This window comes from Culex pipiens, chromosome 3 (genome assembly GCF_016801865.2).
Source record: "Culex pipiens pallens isolate TS chromosome 3, TS_CPP_V2, whole genome shotgun sequence".
In the NCBI taxonomy this organism is placed as follows: domain Eukaryota; kingdom Metazoa; phylum Arthropoda; class Insecta; order Diptera; family Culicidae; genus Culex; species Culex pipiens.
Window position 1 is genome coordinate 23,933,799 of NC_068939.1, and position 23,879 is coordinate 23,957,677.

At 37.0% G+C, this 23,879-nt stretch overlaps 1 protein-coding gene across 1 annotated transcript; it reads right to left on the reverse strand.

Moving 5' to 3' along the window:
- Positions 1 to 252: 252 nt before the first annotated feature.
- LOC120420652 (acetyl-coenzyme A synthetase) lies at positions 253 to 23,672 on the reverse strand. Its single transcript, XM_039583736.2, has 7 exons — positions 22,842 to 23,672; positions 3,065 to 3,260; positions 2,766 to 2,999; positions 2,246 to 2,709; positions 2,021 to 2,189; positions 1,772 to 1,961; positions 253 to 1,713 (listed from the first exon to the last, which is right to left on the reverse strand). The coding sequence occupies exons 1-7, from the start codon at positions 23,150 to 23,152 to the stop codon at positions 1,271 to 1,273; spliced, it is 2,007 nt and encodes a 668-aa protein (XP_039439670.1). The 5' UTR covers positions 23,153 to 23,672; the 3' UTR covers positions 253 to 1,270.
- Positions 23,673 to 23,879: the final 207 nt, after the last annotated feature.

A 23,879-nucleotide genomic window follows, 5' to 3' on the forward strand; every position in this document is an offset into this window, starting at 1 on the left:
GTTTTAATTTAACATTCTAATAGTACTGTTTGGTATGTTTCTCTTACTTACAACGGCGCCACCTAGAATAATAAGTATACCTTTTTTTGTGAAACTATGTTAACAAATGCAAATTGCTGAGTTGAAATCTATCCCAAAAAGCGTTTGCTTGATATGTATGTGGTTTAAGTTGAGCGCAGCGCCCACCAGGACTTTGCATTTTTCAAATATTAGTGACTAAATTTTTTGTTTAAAATGCCACTTTTGGATTACTATCTGCAAAACAAGTGACGCAATATCTTAACAAACTAATAGTTTCCTCTACCCGGTGTGGAAGCAAAGGAAATGATATGTATCGCGATTGGGCGGTTTTTATTATTATTATTTTTTCAATGTCGGAGAAACCATCTTGTACGGGTGAGCTTAAGGGAAATGGCTGTCTTTGGGAGGTGATGGTGGATGCAGAAAGTGTCCATGTGTTGACGGAGTGAGGGAAATGAAGAAAAACAAAACATTTTGAAGAAATGTGTGTTGTGTTGGTTGAAATATTTGTGTTTTATTAGAAGGTATTTTTAAAACATAAAAGACGCAAGTACTAACATACATAAAATATCTGTGCACGATTTGGATGCTTAGAAGCTACAAATGATCTCGTTCTTTGTGTGTGTGTGTTTTTGTAGGATTTCGTGTTCTACTTGATTTCTCCTGTTTGTTCAAAACATGTTAAGCCATTGGGTTTCGTTTTGAACGAAATGCTTTCTTTTACAACTTTGCATCATCAAAGTAATACTTAAACCTAAGAGTTAAAACATACACTTTGTAAAGCACATGTACCATCTAGATCGACGAGTTTCTCGCAAAGATTCACCGTTTTTCACTCACTTTTGTGTACGCGGAATGTGATGTCCTGAAATACACAATTTCACCATTTTTTTAGTGTTCGCGAATCCTGTACGCGGTAAGTATCTGGTTATTCTACAAAGTTTGTGTATAATCATTTCAACAATGTGTGTTTGTGTGTGTGTTAGACCATCCTCAGTGGTACAGTTAAATGTTCGTGTTCTGTTTCATAATAGTTCCTTTTGGTAGCACCATTCTCAAATAAGTCTTTCTCGTTAGCCCCAAATGGTGGGCTAAATGCCAGTGCCTTTCTAGTTTCTGCTCCGATAATAACTAAACTTATCCCAAAACACTACACAAGATTAATGCGCCAACCTTCTGCATCCACAACAGCAGCCGATAGAGAGAGAGATCACACGTGGGTGTGCGCTTGCAGGGCGAAGAACCTTCCTTAAGCTACCGGCCGGTTGGCAAACAGCTGCTCGATGATCGCTTCGTCCGCCAGGGTCGAAGTGTCGCCGATTTCGCGATCGTTGACCGCCACCTTGCGCAGCACTCGTCGCATAATCTTGCCGGAGCGTGTCTTCGGAAGTCCCGGCGCGTGCTGGATCACGTCCGGCTGGGCGAACGGACCAATCCGTTCCCGGACGAGAACCTTCAGTTCGTTGATCAGGGTCTTGTCAAACACTTCGTTCTGGTTGGGCGTGATGAAGCAGTAGAGACATTCACCCTTGACGGGGTGTGGTCGGGACACGACGGCGGCTTCCGACACCCGCGTGTGCTCCGTCAGTACGGACTCGACCTCGGCCGTCGACATGAGATGGCCGGAAACGTTCAGCATGTCGTCGACGCGACCGGTAACCCAGTAGTATCCGTCGGCGTCACGTCGAGCACCTGGAAAGATCATTTGTGATTACTTGAAGATCACCTTTGGGAACCATCCCGATCTTACCGTCTCCGGTGCAGTAAAATCCGTTAAACTTGGAGAAATACGTTGACTCGTAGCGGGGATGGTTGTTGAACAAGGTCCTCATCATGCCGGGCCATGGTTGAGAAAACACGAGGTAACCCTCACCTTCTCCCTTGACCTCGTTACCACTTTCGTCCAGCAGGGTTGGTTTCACGCCAAAGAATGGGAAGCTCTGAAAATTGTAACAATTATTAAACCTAACATCCAACGCATTGAACGATCGAAACTTACAGCAGATCCTGGTTTCATTGGGGTTGCTCCCGGCAATGGGGTGATCACGTGTCCGCCGGTCTCCGTCTGCCAGAAGGTGTCCACGATCGAGCACTTTTCCTTGCCGACCACCTTGTAGTACCACATCCATGCCTCCGGGTTGATTGGTTCACCAACACTTCCAAGGACTCTGCAATGGACATCTCGTTAACCGGTTCACTCAAACTCGACCACGAACCAACTCACCTCAGCGTCGACAGATCATGCTTCAGGACCGGCTCATCGCCGTACTTCATCAGCGATCGGATCGCCGTCGGTGCCGTGTAGAACTGCGTGACCTTGTACTTGTCCACAACTTCCCAGTAGCGATCGTTCTCCGGGAAGAATGGACTACCCTCGAACATGACCGAGGTCGCACCGTTGGCCAGCGGTCCGTACAGCACGTACGTGTGGCCGGTGATCCAACCAATATCGGCGGTGCACCAGTAAACATCGTGCGGCTTGTAGTCAAACACGATCTTAAAGGTCGTGGCGGCGTACAGAAGATACCCAGCGGTGGTGTGAAGCACACCCTTGGGCTTGCCCGTTGATCCACTGGTGTACAGCATAAACAGCGGATCCTCGGCCGCCATCCACTCCGGATAGCAAGACGTGTCGGCCTCTTCCATCTCCTGGTGCCACCAAAAGTCGCGATCGTCCGTCCATGGGGTCTGCAGAAATCAAACGTTAAATCTTGAACCAGCACTCCAAACTTTAGCCAACCTACATCAAACTCCCCATCCCAGGCGGAATTTCCCGGAGTCACCCGGTTGATGTGCGACACCACAACGCACGTGCCAACACGATGTCCCATCTCCTCAGCCTTCGTCATCGCCTCATCGCAGATGTTCTTCAGGTGCAAGATCTTCTCGCCACGCCAAGCCCCATCGGCCGTGATCAGCACCTTGGCCTGACAGTCGTGCATCCGCTCGGCCAGCGAGTCCGACGAGAAGCCGGCAAACTGTTGAAAGTAAATGTCTTCTTAGTAATTGCTCCAAAATATCAAACATCAACCCAATTACTAACCACAATGGAGTGGACGGCGCCGATGCGGGCACAGGCGAGCATCGCCACCGGAAGTTCCATGACCATGGGCATGTAGATCGACACGCGGTCACCCTTCTGGACGCCGTGCGATTTGAGCACGTTCGCGAACCGGCATACCTCCTCGAGCAGCTTGCGGTACGTCAGCCGGCTGTAGTCGTCCGGGTGGTTGCCTTCCCTGTAAGTTAAAGGGGGAAATTTAGGTCTTAAGGTCTTCGATAATATGGTAACAAATAATCAGCATAAGTCATCTTTTGTAAAGTGGTATTCGCTTCGCTAGGAGACGGTGGTTTAAGCAGATTGCAGACTGGATTTCGCCATGTGGTGTGGTGATTTTCTAAAACAGATTGCCTAGATATTGATAATTGGGCCGCTCCCATGTCCATCGCGCACCAGTGACAAGGAAAGGGATTTCAAAGACTGGAAAGTGTTGATGCTCCACTTTTTCAAGGGGATAAGGGAAAATCTCCACGGTATCCCCAAGTAAGTTTCGCTTGGAGTTGGACGGTTTTTGGAAAGGTGTAAGGTCTAGAACACGCTTGAAGCAAGCATCTTTTGTAATGTGATATTGGTGTCAAACCCCAACCACATGTACTGGAAAACATCGTTCAAAGCTATGGCGCTTTTTGTAAGACTTGTTTGTTTTAGATGCAAGAAAAGTTATTGAATTATCGTTTGAGAACAATGCCGGTATTTAGAACTTCCTCAAGCAACAATGACTTGTCACAAATGATCATTGCCGTCATTGCATCTAACCATACAACAAACTCATTAAGAGATTACTCAATAATTTGCCAATTTCCCTCTCGCAAACAAAAAAGCTGTTTACCGAACATCACCGTGTCAATTGCGCACTGGGACGCGAAATCCGCGCCGTTTTGCGTCAGTCACCCGCAGGGTTCTCCCCTAATAAGTGCGCTCGCACCTTTGGTGTTCACACACTCGCGCGCACGTGTATAGCGCCCCAAGGAATGTACAAAAAGGTTAAACACCTCCACGATGGCGACTAATGAAGTCGGTCAGGGTGTGATGAGTACGGACACTACTGAAGCACGGAATCGTGTGAAATTTCGAGTTTGGAACAACTGGAAAAAGCTCATTCAGTTGTTGTGCAAAAGTAAGGGGACCACAGTATCACTGGATTACAAGGAAACACCAGAGAGTCTTCAAACGGAAAGTGACTACTTTGAGGGATGGTTCAAGGTTAGGGACGTGGTTGTTCATAAAATGTCAGTCAAAAGAGATGTGCTCAGGTATAATCGAGTTCAAAGAAAGGGAAAACTTCCTGAAGCAAACCCTAGACCATACACTTGAAGAGTGCAAGATGAGAATAGCTGAAAAAAAAGTGAAGTGCAATGCCTTAGATTTTAAGAGTTGTGTTTTCTGTGGAGACGCATGGTGATTTAGGTTATACTGTTTGATTCAGGGTGGGTGTGACCTTTTTATACTTCTTTTGTATAAATATTATTTTTTTTATAAGTATTTGCTTATACATCGTAAAATTGGCTTCCACTGAAAAAAAAACTAAACAAAAAAATGACATTAAATGGACGGTTGTCACGACCCCTTCAAAGGTTAGTCTTGAACATAAAATATTGATATAACTTTTATTAGAAATATCACGAGAAACCTGCATTCGACAACTGAGTGATAACCAAATAACCCCCTTTTACGATACTTTTTATTTTTGTGGCAGTTCTCAATTATAGAAGGCTGTAGTAAACAAAGCTTTTTTTTAGCAAAATGTCGTCAAACGACCAAGGCTTCATCCATAAAGTACGTCACGCTAAAATCAGCCAAAATTTACCCCCCCTCCCCCCCTTTGTCACGCTTTTCGTATACTTATAACACGCAATGTCACACTCGTCCAGACTCCCCCTCCCCCCCTAGAGCGTGACATACTTTATGGATGACGCCCAACCACTGCAAATTTCCAAACCAGACTGAGGACCCCCGAGCATTTCACGATCATTCCAAGAGCGCACACACACACGCGCAACCGACCCGACGCTCATCGTCTGCGCCCAACGTGCAAGCATCGCAGCAATCGATGACTTCGGTCGTTGTCGCTCTCTCTCATTTCACTCACATCGCTTTGCGTTGCGCAGACAGACAAGCTCAACTTGGTCGACGCACGCACACTAGTACGGTCACTCACGTGTTGCTGTCCTTTTTCGTGTGCGTCGCCGTTGCATCTCAGCAAACAACAACAGTCGAATTTCGACTCCAACATTTCAATTGGGTACTAAAGCCCTATGTCAATTTTTATGTACAACTGTAAAAAACACGATTAAAAACCATTTCTAATCACTTTTTCTCATTTTAACGCAAAAATTTTTTTTGACAAGACAACATTTTTTCGATGGATCTACTATGGTCCCCTTGGAACGAGCTGTCAAGTAGGAGCTTTTCTGTCAAGAAGGACCGCGCGGTTAATTTTTCAAAATTGATTTAAAAATCCATTTTCAACTCTTTGTGGTCGTACAAAGGGTCATTGTACTCAGAAAAGTAAGCTTTATCGCTGTAAACAATAATATCAGCAATCTAGGCTTCATTTTAGGACCCAATTGGCCAAATATAATTTAAAGCATATTTTTCCGAAGAATAATAGAATCGTGAATATAATTTTGCACAATATTGCATTTCCTCGTCTTATTCTCTACATTCGCCCCCTTCTCTACTCTTTTCTGTTTCTTTTAACCCTTTGACGCCCATGGTTACTCCAGAGCACCACTAATTTTTGTCTTCAAAATTAAATTTCTCTGCAACCATGCATTTTTCAATTTAGTTCAACCTGCGTTAGTTTATATAGATTGTTGGCTTATAACCATACAAATTTTATTCAATTTGGTCGAGTAAGCTGGTAGCTGGTCAGTTTTTTTTTTTTTACTCATATGCTCTCACATTTTCCGTGTACGTACACGTAACACATATTCTTTTCTTGTGTGTGAATTTTAATACAAGAGTTGCAAATTGTTTGTTTTTTTTTTCTTTTCTTTTTTTTTTGCGTCTGTCTTTCTTTGACGTACCTGGAATCTATGTCTCTTACCAATTCAATAAATTATCAACCTTTTTCCTCGCTTATAAAAAAACGATATTTTTACCTATTTTTTCAAATTAAGACAATTACTTTTTATTTAACTTTTGCTCATAATTGTAGTCAATTAATTCATACAATTTATTTTGCTCATTACTTTTTTTTGATCTGAAATTATTTCTTCACTTTCTCTAGAAATTTAGTCCAATGATCAATGACGTTTAAGTTTCAAAGCATTTCGATTAATCTTGCACTATTCTTTTCTTGAGATAAAATATCCATTTCTTTTTTTTAAGAATTCAGTTCAAAACAATCAAAAACATTTCAAATTGATTTACTTCCCTTTTTTTAAAAAAAATATGTTGCTCATTTTTTTTTTTTTTTTAGAAACTCAGTAATTCTATTTTTGTCAAACTACCGTTTACTTTTTATTTATTAAGAAAAGTACAATTTCTTCAGTAAAAAATATAACAATTCAATGTTCAATAAAATCTTAAGGAAAGCAAGCTACCGTTTCTAACGTTGTTTTCTTAAACTTGCGTTTACTCTCTCAGAAATGATAGGAATCGCACCATTATTATTATTATTATTTTTTTTTTTTGCGAAAAACATTTCCAATCCCATTCAAACAAATTCTTTTCTATCTTCTTGAAAAACAATCACTTTCATTTAAGTTTTTTTTTTTTTTTTTTAGACTAAGACTAATGATCATTTCAAACTGACATCGCTTATATTTACTCTTTTAAGTGATGCAAACTCTATCAATTCAAACTATTTCACACTTTTGTTTGTTTAAAAAAATCGAGGCTTTGTTTTCAGAAATTTAGTTCATAAGCCTCCAACATTTCAAATTACGTTGTTCTTTTATGCATGGAAATCTCTGATATAATTTCCTCCAGAAACTCCGTCTAGTGATCTTATCTTTCATTTACTTTTTAACAAATACATCTTTCAACAAGTCTGCCAGTCAGCAATATTTTGCTCCTTTCTTTGCTTGAAAAAAAAAAACACTGCTTTTTTCTACAGGAATTCAAACCAAATTATGTTGTTTCTCCCTGAACACTCATAAATTTAAAAAATCACATCTTTTATTTTATTTTTATTTTTTTTTTTTGAAAAAATAACAATTCAGAAACATTCAAAATCCTTACAATCAATATGTTTTTGTTTCTCTCTTCTTTTATAATAACTTTTATTTTATTTTCTTCATAAACTCTATCTGATGATAATTGCAAAACATCATATATCCATTTTTTTTCTTAAACTGACATCTAAGGCATGTAGATTTCCAAAAAAAAAAATGTTTCTTGCAACAACTTCTCAAAATGTCAGAGATTTGAAATCAGTTTCAATTATTTCATACTTTTCTTTCCATGAGAAAAATCACTTCTTTTTTTAAAGAATTTAGTTCAGAAACATTCAAACAATTCTTAACTATTTGTTTCTCTGTTTAAAAAATCATGATAATTTTTTTTTTTAACTCTTAAGTTCAGTATTTATTTCAAACAATATTGTCATTATATCTGTTATTAACAAACAGAATCCTTAATTTACCCAAACTATGCGCTTCAATTAGTTTTTGTTTTTTTTTCTTAATGAAGTATTTACAATGATAAAATATAAAACGTGGAAACCAACATTCTCTTACATTTCTGAATACCTTTGTGAGTTTCACTCCTATTTTTTTTTATTTGCTGTTTTGTTTAGTTGCTATTTCTTCTTTTTGTTTAATCTATAGTTTCGCGGTTGCATTTTTTTTATACATTCTCTGAACCATGTTGTGAATGACTACAAAAAGCACTCTCCCGTTCAAATCTCTCTTATTTTGTTGTTTTTATTCTAATTCGCTCTCTGTTGCGCACCATACTTTTCTCTGAATCTTTCTTTTTTTTTTGCAGTTCAACTATTTTTTTCTTGTTTTTTTTTTGCATCTTCCTTGATAATATTTGATAAGAATTTGGTATGTTACCAAATCTAATCACCTTTATGGCTTTTACTCTTCAACTTTTACTTACTGTTGTGCTTAGCTACTTTTTTTTGCTTTTTTTTTTTACTCAACCAGTTTGTGATTAATCACTAAAATTTTTTTAAACATTTATTCTCTCTTATTTTGATCTTCTTAATAATTCCATGATAATATTTGATAAGAATTTGGTATTTTACCAAATGCTATCACCTTTATGGATTTTACTCTTCAACTTTTACTTACTGTTGTGCTTAGCTACTTTTATTATTATTTTTTTTTGCTTTTTTTTTTTACTCAACCAGTTTGTGAATAATCACCAACTTTTTTTTAACATTTTAACTCTCATATTTTCTCTTATTCTCACTTATTTTGATCTTCTTAATAATTTGTCTTTTTTTTTATCATCTTCATTCTTTATTTCGGCAACTTCATAAAACATTTTTGCTTCTCTTCATCTTTGTGGCGCACCATACTTTTCTCTGAATCTTTCTTTTTTTTTTTGGAGTTCAACTAATTTTTTCTTGTTTTTTTTTTTTGCATCTTCCATGATAATATTTGATATTTTACCAAATCTTATCACCTTGATGGCTTTTACTCTTCAACTTTTACTTACTGTTGTGCTTAACTACTTTTTTTTTTTGCTTTTTTTTTTACTCAACCAGTTTGATCACCAACATTTTTTAAACATTTTAGCTCTCCTATTTTCTTTTATTCTCTCTTATTTTGATCTTCTTAATAATTCCATGATAATATTTGATAAGAATTTGGTATGTTACCAAATCTTATCACCTTGGTGGATTTTACTCTTCAGCTTCTACTTACTGTTGTGCTTAGCTACTTTTATTATTATTTTTTTTTACTCAACCAGTTTGTGATTAATCACCAAACTTTTTAACATTTAAACTCTCCTATTTTCTCTTATTCTCACTTATTTTGATCTTTTTAATAATTTGTCTTTTTTTTCATCTTCATTGTTTATTTCGACAACTTCATAACACATTTTTGCTTCTCTTTATTTCTTTATTTATCCCTTTCATAATATATTAAAAACACTTTCCTCTTTTGTTTCATTCTCTCTCATTTGATCTTCTTCATAATTTGTATTTTTTTTTCTAATTCGCTCTTTGTGGCGCACCATACTTTTCTCTGAATCTTTCTTTTTTTTGGAGTTCAACTAATTTTTTCTTGTTTTTTTTTTTTTTTTGCATCTTCCATGATAATATTTGATATTTTACCAAATCTTATCACCTTGATGGCTTTTACTCTTCAACTTTTACTTACTGTTGTGCTTAGCTATTTTTTTTTGTTTCTGCTTTTTTTTAATATAAACTTTTTTTTTAACATTTTAACTCTCCTCTTTTTCTCTGTTATTTTTTCTTCATTGTTTATTTCAACAACTTAATGAAACATTTTTGCTTCTCTTAATTTTTTTTTATTTTTTTTTCTCTCTCATATAATATTTGATAAGAACTTTTTTTTTCTTATCACATTTGTAGCTTGTACTCTTTAATTTGTATGATTTTTTTTCTGATCTTCGTGACGCACCACACTCTTCTTTCATGTTTTCATTTTGCTTTTAGCAAATAGATCAACAAAACACCATGCAATGTGTGCAATTCATGATGCATCTTCATGATCGCCATCTTGCTTTCTTTCCCATGAAACCAATCTCTGTGAAGTCACACTAAATTACGTCCAAGATTACTCTATTTTTTATTTCAGATTCAAGTGGTTGAGGCATACGTCAACATTATTACTTTTCTTTTTTTTTTGTACAGTTGAGGCGTTCATCAACTGTTTTTGAACTGTTTTTTTTTTATATAAGTTCAGTTGAGGCGTTCGTCAACTTTCGTTGTTATAATAAGTTCAGTTGAGGCGTTCGTCAACTGTTTTTGTACTGTTTTTTTTTATAAGTTCAGTTGAGGCGTTCGTCAACTGTTTTTGTACTGTTTATTATTAGTCCAGTTGAGGCATTCGTCAACTGACTTCATTTCACTCTACCATTCAACATATCTTTCTTTAAATCCTGACCCAACTTACCCACCGACTGCGCCATGTAGTAAACAAAGCTTTTTTTTAGCAAAATGTCGTCAAACGACCAACCACTGCAAATTTCCAAACCAGACTGAGGACCCCCGAGCATAGAGCTATCTAAGCCCGATCTCACACACACTAGCACACCATTTGTTTTGCTGGCTGGTACAAAATTTAACCTCACTTTTTTTCGTGTACGTACACGCAATACATGCGCACGTAGATAACTCTATTTCACGATCATTCCAAGAGCGCACACACACACGCGCAACCGACCCGACGCTCATCGTCTGCGCCCAACGTGCAAGCATCGCAGCAATCGATGACTTCGGTCGTTGTCGCTCTCTCTCATTTCACTCACATCGCTTTGCGTTGCGCAGACAGACAAGCTCAACTTGGTCGACGCACGCACACTAGTACGGTCACTCACGTGTTGCTGTCCTTTTTCGTGTGCGTCGCCGTTGCATCTCAGCAAACAACAACAGTCGAATTTCGACTCCAACATTTCAATTGGGTACTAAAGCCCTATGTCAATTTTTATGTACAACTGTAAAAAACACGATTAAAAACCATTTCTAATCACTTTTTCTCATTTTAACGCAAAAATTTTTTTTGACAAGACAACATTTTTTCGATGGATCTACTATGGTCCCCTTGGAACGAGCTGTCAAGTAGGAGCTTTTCTGTCAAGAAGGACCGCGCGGTTAATTTTTCAAAATTGATTTAAAAATCCATTTTCAACTCTTTGTGGTCGTACAAAGGGTCATTGTACTCAGAAAAGTAAGCTTTATCGCTGTAAACAATAATATCAGCAATCTAGGCTTCATTTTAGGACCCAATTGGCCAAATATAATTTAAAGCATATTTTTCCGAAGAATAATAGAATCGTGAATATAATTTTGCACAATATTGCATTTCCTCGTCTTATTCTCTACATAGAAGGCCAAATCATTCATAGTCAAATCAAAGGAAATAATGTGAACTTTTCAAAATCTGCTTTCGACCTATATAATCATCACTTTTGCAGCTTTCTTCTATTATAACAACATTTGAAGATACATCAACAATAGAGAGTTGCTTGCTCACTTTTATTTGAGATATTTATTACTTTGGAATAATCAAATACACTTTATGAAAGTTGTAATTCAGCATAAAATTGCTGATAGGCCGATACTAGAAATGGGCCGAGAAAGGGCATATTTTCCTTACAACACAGTTGGATTTCTCGGTAAAACGTTTTTTTTTCTCACTTTAGCTTGGCTTCCCTGTGTTTGTGTCAACTCAAGGACCAAAACAGTGTCGAACAGAAGTACCGTAAAACGGGGTGACTTTGATAGGTTTGAGATTCTTTCGCAAAATGAAGAGTACAAATAAAATTCGTACGGAATTGCATGGAACCATACTGACCGGATTAGAGATTGGTTCAAGGTACTTCTCGAAGAAGTTTTCATTAAATTTTGAAAAGTTTAAAAAGTTAGTTAACTATAATTAAGAAAACGTTGATCAATAGCATTAATTTCATGTTCTCAAAGTGTCATGATTTTCTCAATGAACATATGAACATATATCATATGATTTCAAATCGGAAAACGGAATGCATTTTCGGATTCTTCGAACAATTTTCCACTAGAAGAAGGTAAAAGAAGTTATTGAATAATAAAAATTGTTTGTTTTCCAAATTTGAAGGCATTTTCAGTAGAAATTTTTTTATTCAAATGTGAAAATTTTTGATTCGTGCTTCGAATTCAGTTTAAAATTCAATATGTATCGATAATTTTACAAACAAAACAAAAAAAAATAATCGAAAAGTAGTACTTTTCGATACAAGTGTTGAAAAGTTCTATTTATCAGCGCTGAAAAGCTGTACATTTTGTTTGGATTTTATCGGTGAATTAAATGTGTTTAACATAGACAATTGACTAGAGGTGGGCAAAAAATGAGCGAGCCGCTCAAAGAGCCGGTTCACTGAAAAGAGCGAACGAACCGTGGTTCAGAAAAAAGAACAGCGGTTCATTTTAAACTTCGGTCTTTTGAAAGAACCGTTTCAAGATTGCATGATTTATGTTATAAATATAATTTATTGAATTTTCAAAAAAATAGTATTAAATTTGTTTTTGAGAATTGAAAATGCAATTTCAAATATTTCAATGCTAATAAAAATTTATCTCAAAAGTAAATGATTGTCTGAACAAAATGAAAAAAAAAATCATTGTACAACTGATTGTACACTAAAGTTTAACCAGAATACGAATTTGAGCATTTCAAATTGCATAATTTGTAAAATATTACCAAAAATCTACTGAATAGTTTAGAGATTTAAAAAAAAAACTCTTTTGTCCAATTAAGCTTAAGCGTTTATAGACTTTATCGATTAAATCAGAATGAAGGAAAGAGTTCACAGAATATTTTCTTCAAATAAAACATCAGAATTAGTTCAGTTCTTGCAGAAATAAAAAAAAGAGCGAAAGAGCCGTTCAAAAGAGCGGTTCTTTTTAATGAGCAAGCGAAAATGAGCGGCTCCTAAAAAAGAGCGGTTTTGCCCACCTCTACAATTGACCAAAAAATTCCATTCAAAGTGTGTTTTTTGGAATTTTTCAGCACTCATCGTATTTCGGTAAACCTGGTTGTACGACTCATGATCTTAGTTTAGCAACTGCATAAACTACTATTTCAGACATGGGAAACCACTTTTGAAAATGTTCGAAAAAATTCAAAAAAAAACTAAAAAATCTAACTTTAGGTAGATGCTTTGAAGTGCTTTGAGGTGGAGGATAAAAATTGTTTTTGCCTTCCTCACCTTACTGAGGAAAGGCTATAAAATCACTCGAAAAACGAAATTCTTAATTTGACCTTCATGTATACATAATATGTATTACATATCGACTTAGAATCAAATTCTGAGCAAATGTCTGTATGTGTGGTGGGATGTTGATCACAAAAATTTGCACTGGATTATCTCGGCACTGGCTGAACCGATTTGTTCTCATTCGATCCGTCTTGGAGTCCCATAAGTCACTATTGAAAATTATAAAGTTTAGTTAAGTACTTCAAAAGTTACGCTAGAAAGACGATTTTAACAAAAGTCCGAAAGATTGTAAAAAGGGTGGTTTTTGTAAGAAACCCCGTTATGTTATACATTTTTAGAAAGCTATTCAAAAGACCTTTCCAACGAGTTCAAGAGATTGCAGATCTGGCAATCCTGTCAAAAGTTATAAGCGCTTAAGTGTTATTTATGAACATTTTAGTAATTAAAAGACCTTTTCAACGAGTTCAAAAGATTGAAGATCTGACAACCCTATCAAAAGTTATAAGCACATAAGAGCCCTGAATTATGAAGATCTGACTACCCAATCTGATGGTATGAATAATGAATCATAGAACACTGAAAGGTCCGCCCTTTTGTATCTATTTTGGATAGCATGTGAGGAAGGCACCAACCACCTAAATGTGGATTATGTAACGTTTTTTTTTTTGAAAATTTGAAGTTCTAAACCCATCTGGAGGTTTAGTAGTAGAGAGTTTAAATATTTTAAACTTTTGTTTTATTGTAAATTTTGCAATTCCGTTGTTAAACTTTTTTGCGTTCATTTTGGTTGATAAAAGTTATATAAAATTAGCTGAAGAGGATCGCGTCAACTGAGGCAAATCTGGAAAACAGTATGGAAGACGGACAGCAGTTTTTAGAGCACTTCAATGCTTAACATTTAGAAATTGTCTGCTGTCTGTTCTAAACAAAGCAGATAAAGGTGCCTTATTTTGTTTCCATTTAAAAAATCAAATAATTCGCTATACAGCATATTGCTTTGGCGTTCTCGATTGCGAGATTCCTACTCGAAACTAGGTTTGGGCACCAGGCAATTGCAAACCTCTTTTACACCTAAGCTTCTTTCCACCCCGGGATTCGATCTGACGACCTTTGGATTATTAGTCCAACTGCCTACCAGCGACTCCACCGAGACAGGACACAGGGAGACGACTCCTACACCTGAATTGAGCTAACGACCTAACCCTTTAGGTTAGACCGGGGCCAACATTTACTTCCCCGTCCAACGGACCACGCCGATCAGACAAATCTCGTCTCGAAAAATGCCACCGGGAACTTCTGGGATCGAACCCAGACCGACTGGGTGAGAGGCAACCACGCTTACCCCTACACCACGGGTCCCGGTCTCCATTTTTTAACAAAGCAATTAACTGATTTCAAATGTTAATTTCCATTTTACTCTAGCATTGCCAACAAACCCACAACCTCGAACCTATCAGGGAGTGCACACATGATGAGTCGCAGACTAATGAATGACAGCTTGCAGTTCACTTTAGCTATTAAGTGAAATCGGCTGTTTCACAGCCGGTTGCACGATATTTAGTACCATGTTCCGATGGTGATCCAATTAGGCTATTCAACGGCCGTAAAATCTGTTTGTTAAGCAATTTTTAAACGGTGAGTTTTTAAATTTGACACAAAGTTAACAAACAAACTTTGTTAAGGCAACGTAATCGTAAACCTTTGCTCGCCAACGTCCTATTAAAATCTGATCGCAACCGCCAATGCCACATGTCAATCCAGGTGATCTCTTTCGAGCGCGCGCGCGCAAACGACTTTGACCCTGGACGGGGTGCAGCACGGTTTTTGTGCACCAGTAACAACACCTGTTACTCGTTCTTTGCCGTTGTTCAGCTCAGGGAACAGGGAATAAATCTTGCTCACATCAGGCCGCACGTGCTGCTGAGCGTGGTTGACAACAGTGCGCAACACTCTAATGTAGGTTCAGGAAATGAATGTCGGTCCTTCAACTTGATCTTTTTGCAAGCTTTTATTATTCTTTTAAAAGTTGTCTGAAACCTCTGTTTTGTAGACTTTCAGGTGCTGTTGGTTGAAATTTAGGGTGGCTAAAATTAGCGAACTCATTCTAAGAATGCTAATTTTCGATGAAAGTGTGTACTAGTTCGCGCGATGAGTTCATTAGCAAACTTTTGGTCAAGGTGAAACTACTCGAGCCCAGCGTCTGGCCATTGCAGCCACGGTATGATAATAAAGTGTAAACACGGCGCGCGGTGGCGTAAATCTGCGTCATTGCTTGGGCTGGACGGAATCGTAGAACCCGGACGAACGATTTGTTCTTTTTGCCTTGGCGCGGTCATCTGGAAGAAATGTTATAAAAACAGAGGCACGTTTCATACTTATAAGCAGAAACGCCGTAAAAAGTGGCGAGTAATTGTTTTTATAAGCTCGCGATTGGATTCGGCACCGCCAGTCGATTGTTATCAGCATTATTTGTCGTTGGTTAGTAAACAAACAGGTTGCAGAATTTTTATTATTTATTTGATTATTTATATATCCGTTTGTTCAAATATATTTCTATAGAATTAAATCAGTACTCATGTAACTTGTAGTTGACTATAAAATATTTAACCTTAAACTCCTGTTCACACCGCTTTTAATTCATGTAACGGAATTAGTACTGCACATTTCACTGCATCAAGTTACTATTTGCAGCACTAGTGACAGCACAAGGTCGCCAAGCAAATAAAATTGACTAACCAGGCTTGCACCTTCAATACACAAAATTGGCATTCAACTGCTTTTATTGAAAGTTGTTCAGATGATTTGTGATTTGTTGATTATTATTAGATTTGTAATTTACTGATACTTCCACAATAAAATGAAAAGTTCAAACGCTTGTTTCAATGAAGCTCATTTGCCAACATTTCAATTCAATTAAGCATTTACCCTAACCTTCCACAGTAAGCAAAGTAAAGGCGATACATACAAAGTTGACGTACAACTTTCCCGGCTAGTATTCGTGCCCGTATGAAATTTGCGACAGATTGTGCTTCTTTTTTGTAACCGACCTGGATCCGAAAGCGAAAATCCAGCATTTCACCATAGTGGTGGTGGTGCTTGCGACGGCACTTTTCAATAATTCATTACCTTTTGAGAAACTGAGCGTCAAAAGTGCTTTCGTTACACGTTACGTCAAACTCACGCGCACACCGTTTGTTCGTTCTAAAGAGCCCACACAACGGCTACAGTGGAGAAATGGCGAACATTGATTTTTGGGAGTTGTCTTGTGTAATTTTAACATATGATTCAAAGCAAGGATACCTAATCGATAAATGTTCGTATGTTAATATGGGATCCATTGGCAACACTGCAGAGTTATCTGACATTTGCTGAAAATTTGCTGATCCAGCATATTTTTTCGCTGAAACCAACACCCGCGTAAAACGTTGTTGTTTTGGTTTGTTTACTCTTAATACAACCAAAAATATCTGACGATTTTTTGGAGCTTAACTAGCGTAATTCTTTGCTACCTTGGAAGAAAATGGTAATAAATGGTTATTAAAAGCATTCCTTTTAACATTGTGAGACAAAACTTATCACAAAAAGCCTGTTTGATAAAAAATTATATGTTATACAATGTATTTCAAATTGTTTACAAAAAAATGCTTTGCAAATTTTAATTTGCAGCAATTTTTGCCCTCATTAGTCTAACAAGTTGTTGTTGATTTTATTAGGGGAACTTTAACCTCATGGGTTATTCGCTCCCTTAAGTCCAACAAATATTTAAAAAATATAGAAGATTCCGTCAAAAACGCCGCTGAATGGGCAAAAAACTACAATAGCAGTGAAATTTCTGCTGAAACCAGAAAAAAAAACGTTACTTAATCCACCCTTAGGTGGTTGGCGCCTTCCTCACATTTAAAGGGTGATATCCAAAATGCAAAAAGTGCGTAAATAACACTTAATTGCATATAACTTTAGATATCGTTGTCAGATCTTCAATGTTTTGAACGCGTTAGAAAGGTCTTTTGAATACTCATCCAACGATAGGTTGCATGAGAGATCCGGACAACGTGTTCACCAACATATCTACCGGCCTTCAAAAAGCGTATAAATAACACTTAAGTGCTTATAACTTTTGATAGATTTGTCAGATCTTCAATGTCTTGGACGCATTGGAAAAAAAATACCTTTCTGAAAATGTATAATATGATGAGTTTTCTTACAAAAACCACCCTTTTTACAATCTTCCGGACATTTGTTAAAATCGTTTTTTAAACATAACTTTTGTTATGTTCCAGTAACGTGAGGACGGCAAAAAATCAGCCGACTTTCAATAAAAATTTTAGGGGTGCGAACCCTAACATGCTTAGCAAATGTTTTTTGAAAAATATCTTTGTTGAGAAGCAATTTTCTGAGCGACTTGGTGTCTTCGATAAAGTTAAAAATAAAAGTAAGTAACAAGAATTCAAGAAAAACGTTTTTAACTCTTTTTTCCAAAATATAAATTATTTTTTTTCTATTAAGCTTTGCAAGAGAAAAGTATTTATCACATGTTTTATACGTTCTCCGTTTTCAATTTGTATCACACTTAAAGTGAATTGTTAAATTGCGACTTTTGTACCATTAGAAGTCATGATCAAGTTTGACCTTCTTCGAACTTTTTTTTTGTCAAATGGCCTAATTTCTTTTATTTTTTTAAAAGAACAGAGGATTTGACCCATTAATACTGAGATAAAAAACCAACTTATTACGTGAAGCAGCAAAAAGTTTTATCTTAACCTTCAGTTATTGGTTCAATTATTATTGGTTCAAATTCGGCTTCCAATCAGTGATTTTTTTTCGCCAGTGGAGGATTCACTTTCCATATTAGTATATTCCCATTTGATAAATTAATTTCTCTTATGCGCATGCAAATCTTCCTAATGTTCAATAAATTTAAATGTTACGTAAACACATGTTTTTAAAAAAAAATCATCTCAATCTCAGAATTGTGTTAATTGATACTCACCAGTTTTGGAAATGTTACGCAAAACATCCTGAATAATCATAGAACAATATATTCAGCCGAGAGCCATTTGGTCCCGAAAGTAAGAATTTTAAAGAAATGACTTTTTGGCGTGAATTCAGGGGTTTGTTCCGGTGGGCATACTGAGCCCACATCCCTAGGCTTAGTGATTTTTCACGCTAAAAAATGGCAAATTTCATGGGGACCTTAATTTCAAAACACCAATTTCACGGAAATTTCACAGAACATGTAAACTATTTAAATAACTCAGAAAATCTCAGAAACAACTTTTTATTTTTCAATATATATTATTTTTCAAAAAACTAAAAACGCAAAAAAAACTATTTCTAATTTCCAAAAAAGTTTCCACGTGGTTTATGGATGGGCCCAGTAAAAATATTATCCAGGGTTTTAAGCGAAGATGGCGTTAGAATGGTGAACGCCCGAAATGTCAAAATCGCGCAGTAGCACCAACATTAGAAAAAAAGTATGGCTGTCATGCCGTGTCACACTTGTTTCGTAATGTTGGTACCGTAAACCGGGGTGACTTTGATAGGATTTCAATTTGTTTTTAGAATATTTTCCAACAGGTAAGGTTTTTCTCAAGATTATTATTTTTAAAACATGTACTGGGGTAGGCCACACAAAGTCCATGCACTATTTCAGAAAAAAAGTTTTTTCAATAATGTTTAGAAATATAGTTACGTTAAAAAATTTTAGTTTTAATTCCGGGGTGACTTTGATAGTCATAGTTTTTCTTGTTAAAATCATATTTAAGATGTTCGAGCGAGTTGTGGCGCTATAACCACGGCAAATAGTGTCCAGGGCATTCGTGGAAATACAATGTCCCATCCCAGAGGGTCCCGGAGTACCAAACCTTCTTAGCATGGTGCTCCCAACGAATACAATCAAAATCTCGGAGCGTATGGTGGTGTGTCCCCACGCTTCTTTCTCCCCTGTCGTTTCAGAATTGTGTTGTTGTTCGAACACTCAGTGCTCAAACTCAACCCAATTACGAGTCATCTCTGCGATATGGCTTTACGCAGTAGGCCTGGCCGGTTTAACGCTTGTGATGTTTCAATGCATTCCGATGCAATGGCGCACTACAAATGTTAATAAATGACAAGAAGAGTGCTAGGCGTCATCTAACCTAAGGCACTCTCCAGGATCCCTTCGAAAGATTGGCTGCACTAGGGTCTGATTAGATTAGATTAGATTAAAATCATATTTAAGATGTTCAAACTTTATTTGTACGCTATATGTACCATCACTAAAGTAGCTGATATAGTTTTAAGAAATTTTTTTTTATAAAATTATCGATTTATATTGCATTATATACCGAATTTCAAGCACGAATCACAGATTTTCACATTTTACATGAAATTTGTTCAACTGAAATTGCCTATAAAGTTGGTGATTTTTTTAAATTGTGTTTCAAAAACAAAATATTATATATTATTTACAATTTTTTTTAACCTTCTCCTAGTGGAAAATTGTCCAAAGAATCCGAAAATGCATTCCGTTTTCCGATTAAAAATCATGTTCATTGAGAAAATCATGACACTTTGAGAAGTTTAAAATAATGACTTTCATCAAGATTTTCTTAACTATACTTAACTAACTTTTTAAACTTGTCAAAATTTTATGAAAAGTTCTTGTTGAGGTACTTCGAACACTTCTCTACCACGGTCAGTATGTTTCTAAACCATTCCTTACGTATTTTAACTGTACTCTTCATTTTGCGTAAAAATCGCAAACCTATCAAAGTCACCCCGGCTATCAAAGTCACCCCGTTTTACGGTACCACTTCGTGATTTTGACATTTCGGGCGTTCACCATTCGAACGCCATCTTCGCTTAAAAATCTGGATATAGTGGTTTTCACCTGACTTTTCAAAAAACTTAATTTAAAATCAATAGGCAAAAATACATTATGCATTATCAGAACAAAAAAAAAACAAAAAAAGTGGTATTTATCCACTCAAATAATCAAATTTCGAGGAAAAAGGGGAATTTATATGGAAATTCCCCCTTTTTCTCGAGCTTAGGAGTTTAGGTGTTAAAGATCAAAAATCTACTTATTAAATCTTGAATAAATCAAGCTTGAATTAAAAAAAAATCAAAATATCTATTTCAAATAAAACAGGTATGAAATTGTTATGCGCATGAAAATCTTTCTGAATTATGAAATTTCCTTTAAAAAACTGATAAACTATTCTTGTAGTAACTAGATGATTCCAAAAATATGTGTTTTACTTTGACTGATTTTTGTTAGCATCATATAAGTAAGCCAAGTAAGCCAATTCGAAGCATTTAATTCTTGATAAATTCACTAAACAATAAATATTGTTACAATTGAATGTCAATTTTATGCGAATAATTCTTCAATTGATTCATATCACACTTTTCAATTGAAATCAAATATTAATAGTGGATGAAAATTCATAAATTTCACAATATTGTACGGAAATCTTCAAATTTCACGCTGTCCGCGAAATGGTGAAAATTCACTAACCCCACACATCCCAAATATGAGCATGATTGGACGTAACAGGAGCTGACGCTTTGCATTTGAATTTTAAATGGGATTCAACCCGTCAAAAAAGATGTTTTCAAAAATGACAATTTTTGAGGCACTTTGGCCACTGAAGCGTTTATTTTCAACATCACGGCGTGTCCTTGCGCATCTTTTGGTTTATGTAACAAAAAGATAGGTTTATGGAACAAAATGATAGTTTATATAACAAAAAGATAGCGAGGTTACAAAAAGATGCACACATCGCGACGCCCAAGACACGCCATTTGAATTTTCTGGGACCGATTCTTCGAAAAATAAAATGCCATAATTTGAAGAGGTGTAGGGGAGAGTGGGGAGACTTGATCCCAAGCCTGTATCTCGTCAGCATGTGGGTAAAAAAATTAGCTTTGTTCTAGAAAGTTGTGCGAAATTGACTAAATCTCATTGTAGAAAACAAAGAAAAAATTAAAAAATGTTTAGATTGAGTTACACACATTTTTCTAAGAAGTGCTGCAAAAAACTTCCAAGAGATCTTTTTTCTCTGTTTTGATAAGTATAGAAAACACTCAAAAATAATTCAAAATAATATTTTTTTATACATGAATTGTTTGATAAACATATCAACTCCAAAACCCTTACGCATTTGACGTTAAATTTATCGTCATACTATTTTTACAATCAATTGTTTAAAAAAGTGCGTTAAGGGAGACTTGATCCCTGCATTTTTACAGTCACTGGAATCAGCCTCAAGATTAAATAATTTGGCTGGGTTTTCGTAGATGGTTTCCTTTAGTATAGTTGTACATAACTAACTGCAGTTTGAACCATTTTTCAAAAGTTGTGTAAACAAAAATTACCAGCTTTTGTAAACATGCTCAATTTTGGTCTAAAAAAGAAAATTTTAAGTTTTTAAATATTTTACATGCTAAACTTGTTATATTTTGAACACAAACGTACAGGTTTATTGTGAAATTGCTGTATCTTATAGAAAATTAAAAGTTTGGATGAAAATGAAAAATTTTGATTAAGATTTCTTCAAAATGTTGAAAGGGGGATCAAATTACCCCCAACATTTTAAAAATGCCGGTTTAAAATATTTTTTAAAAAAGCTTGGCTTTATTCGAAGAGTTTATCTGAAGAAATACCCTTATCAGCCAAACATAGTAGAATGTTTAAGCTTTCAATTCATGCAAAAAGATCATAGTTTTGTGAGAAATTGACAGAGTTATGTGCGATACAAAAAAGGGGATCAAGTCTCCCCACTCTCCCCTACTGAGCATCACAGTGCGCCAAATTTCAATGTTATATATACGAAAAGATGCGCATGGGTTAAATCCCATTTAAAATTCAAATGCAAAGCTTATGTTTGGGATTTGGGCTCAGTATGCCAACTGGAACAAACCCCTGAATGCTCCCTAAAAGTCATTTTTGTTTTACTCTAATCCCTATAGAACAGCGATTCTCAACGGGGGTACTGGGCCTACTTGATTTACATGGCAGGGGGTACCGGCCTAGAAGAAGGTTGAGAATCGCTGCTATAGAACATTCATTTTCGAAGGTTGTGTTTTAACTTTTCTTCTTTGGAAAATTTATTCGATTCTTCAAGCACCGGGAAACTCTGTTACCAACTTTAAATTAATCAGCTGTTGAAAGGTAGTCCACATCTCAATTTAGCATGATTGAAAAACGAAATAAATTAAATGAAAGAGAATAAACCATTCCGTGTTCGAATATTGCACAAATTAATTAATTTGTTTGTTATTAGAAAGATCGCTCCTATGTGTCATAATGTTCGATTACCAAGCAATCATGCTATGAAAATCTTCTGAATAAAACTACAAAAAAATCTGAAGAAACCACAGAGCCACGACCATCATCAATGTTGCGGTTTTTATCCAAATAAAAATCGATCCAGCCCATTTGGCCTACCTTTTTGGTTGCTCAAAACGGTCAAGTGTCCAAATTGGATGTGGCTACAAATAGTCTATTCTGTGCCATCGATTGACAAGGGCTACCAAACAAAGAAATCAATAATTAAATTTCAATGGAGACGCACGTCAGTTTGTCCAAACTGGAGCAATTTTCTAAAAATGGAAAGTAATCGCACCACCCTCTCTGTAATTATATCTGGCAGAATGTGTTATTTTTTTTTGTTCCGTTCATTTTCGAGTGGCATTTTATCTTGACTTCCCCCATTGATTGAGTGCGTACCACTCGAGAGAAAAACAAAACAAACAAAATTCTCCAAAAGCGCAAATAAAGAAGTTCCATTCTCGGATGAAAAGCGGAAAAATCAATGGTGGCTGACGTAAGCGCCCACTGTTTTGCTGTGGGTTTCTCAGCTGCATCGAGCGAGGGGCTTCCACCACCCCGACTTTGTCCTTGATCCCACAGATTCCTTATGTAACCTACCAGTAGTAGGCCACCGTGTCGCCAAGGCCGTTCCGGACGTTCCGATCGAGCAGGTTGTAGCTGATGTTGGTCGAGGCGCCCTCCATCCACTTGACGAAGATCGGTCCCTTGGAGATGTCAAAGTTGTACGACATGAAGTTCTGCGGGTCGTACGGGGTCTCCCAGTGGAACTGCTTGGCCACATTGCTCCAGAACTGGGCGGGATTCTCCACCGACTGGCGGTAGTACTCCCGGTACTGGTCCATGCTGTTGATGTACGCCTTTTCGGCCACATCCGGGTGCGGGTTAAACAGTTTCGGTTCAGAGGGCATTGTGTCACTTGTGTTCTGCCTTGCGGGGCCTCTCTTTTATTTTTCGGGTGTACACTTTACAACAGTTTAGTGCTTCTTCTAGAATTACACCATCAACTACCCTCCACACACAGCTGGAAGGGAACACACACAAACACCGATTCACGTGCACTTTCGTCCACTGCTACCACTACTGGGGTCGATTGCTTTCCCGAAACTAATCGATTCACACCACCGTCGTCGTCGCCGTTGTTCTTTGGAGAATGTCAGCAGAACACCCGAACATGCGACCGCGCATGTGAACTGGATCACGCGATACTCACGAAAAACACGCTCACTCACTGATTCACTCACGAAAATGTTCGCTCGTTGTTTTCACTTCGCACAGAAAAAGTCCCAATTTTCGTGATAAACACCGATTATTACTCACACTCTACACACTGCACAAACAACAAGAAAACAACGGTCTCCTCATCCACGTTCAGAGGGGAGGGGAAAGCACCACCTTTCGCACTGTAGACGACCGTTTGCCGTGGGATATTCTAGTTGACTGAGGGAAACGTTCTGCTCGCGAAACTGTTTTTACTCGCGCGCGCTCGCCACGCGAATCACTTCGGGCCGTTCGTGGTCGTCGTCGATACACGAGGGAGAAGGAAAGAGCAAGAGCGTCGGGAAATGAGGGATTTTTTCGCGTGCTGGTGAATCCTTATCACGGGAAGTGATTGCGAGAGAGCGTGAGCGTGAGTGA

Excerpts from the sequence above, each read along its gene's own strand:
- LOC120420652 (XM_039583736.2), bottom strand. The coding sequence starts at position 23,152 with ATGCCCTCTGAACCGAAACTGTTTAACCCGCACCCGGATGTGGCCGAA. Across the intron at positions 2,190-2,245 it reads CATGATCTGTCGACGCTGAG|AGTCCTTGGAAGTGTTGGTG; the intron begins GTGAGTTGGTTC and ends TGTCCATTGCAG. Across the intron at positions 1,962-2,020 it reads CAATGAAACCAGGATCTGCT|AGCTTCCCATTCTTTGGCGT; the intron begins GTAAGTTTCGAT and ends TACAATTTTCAG.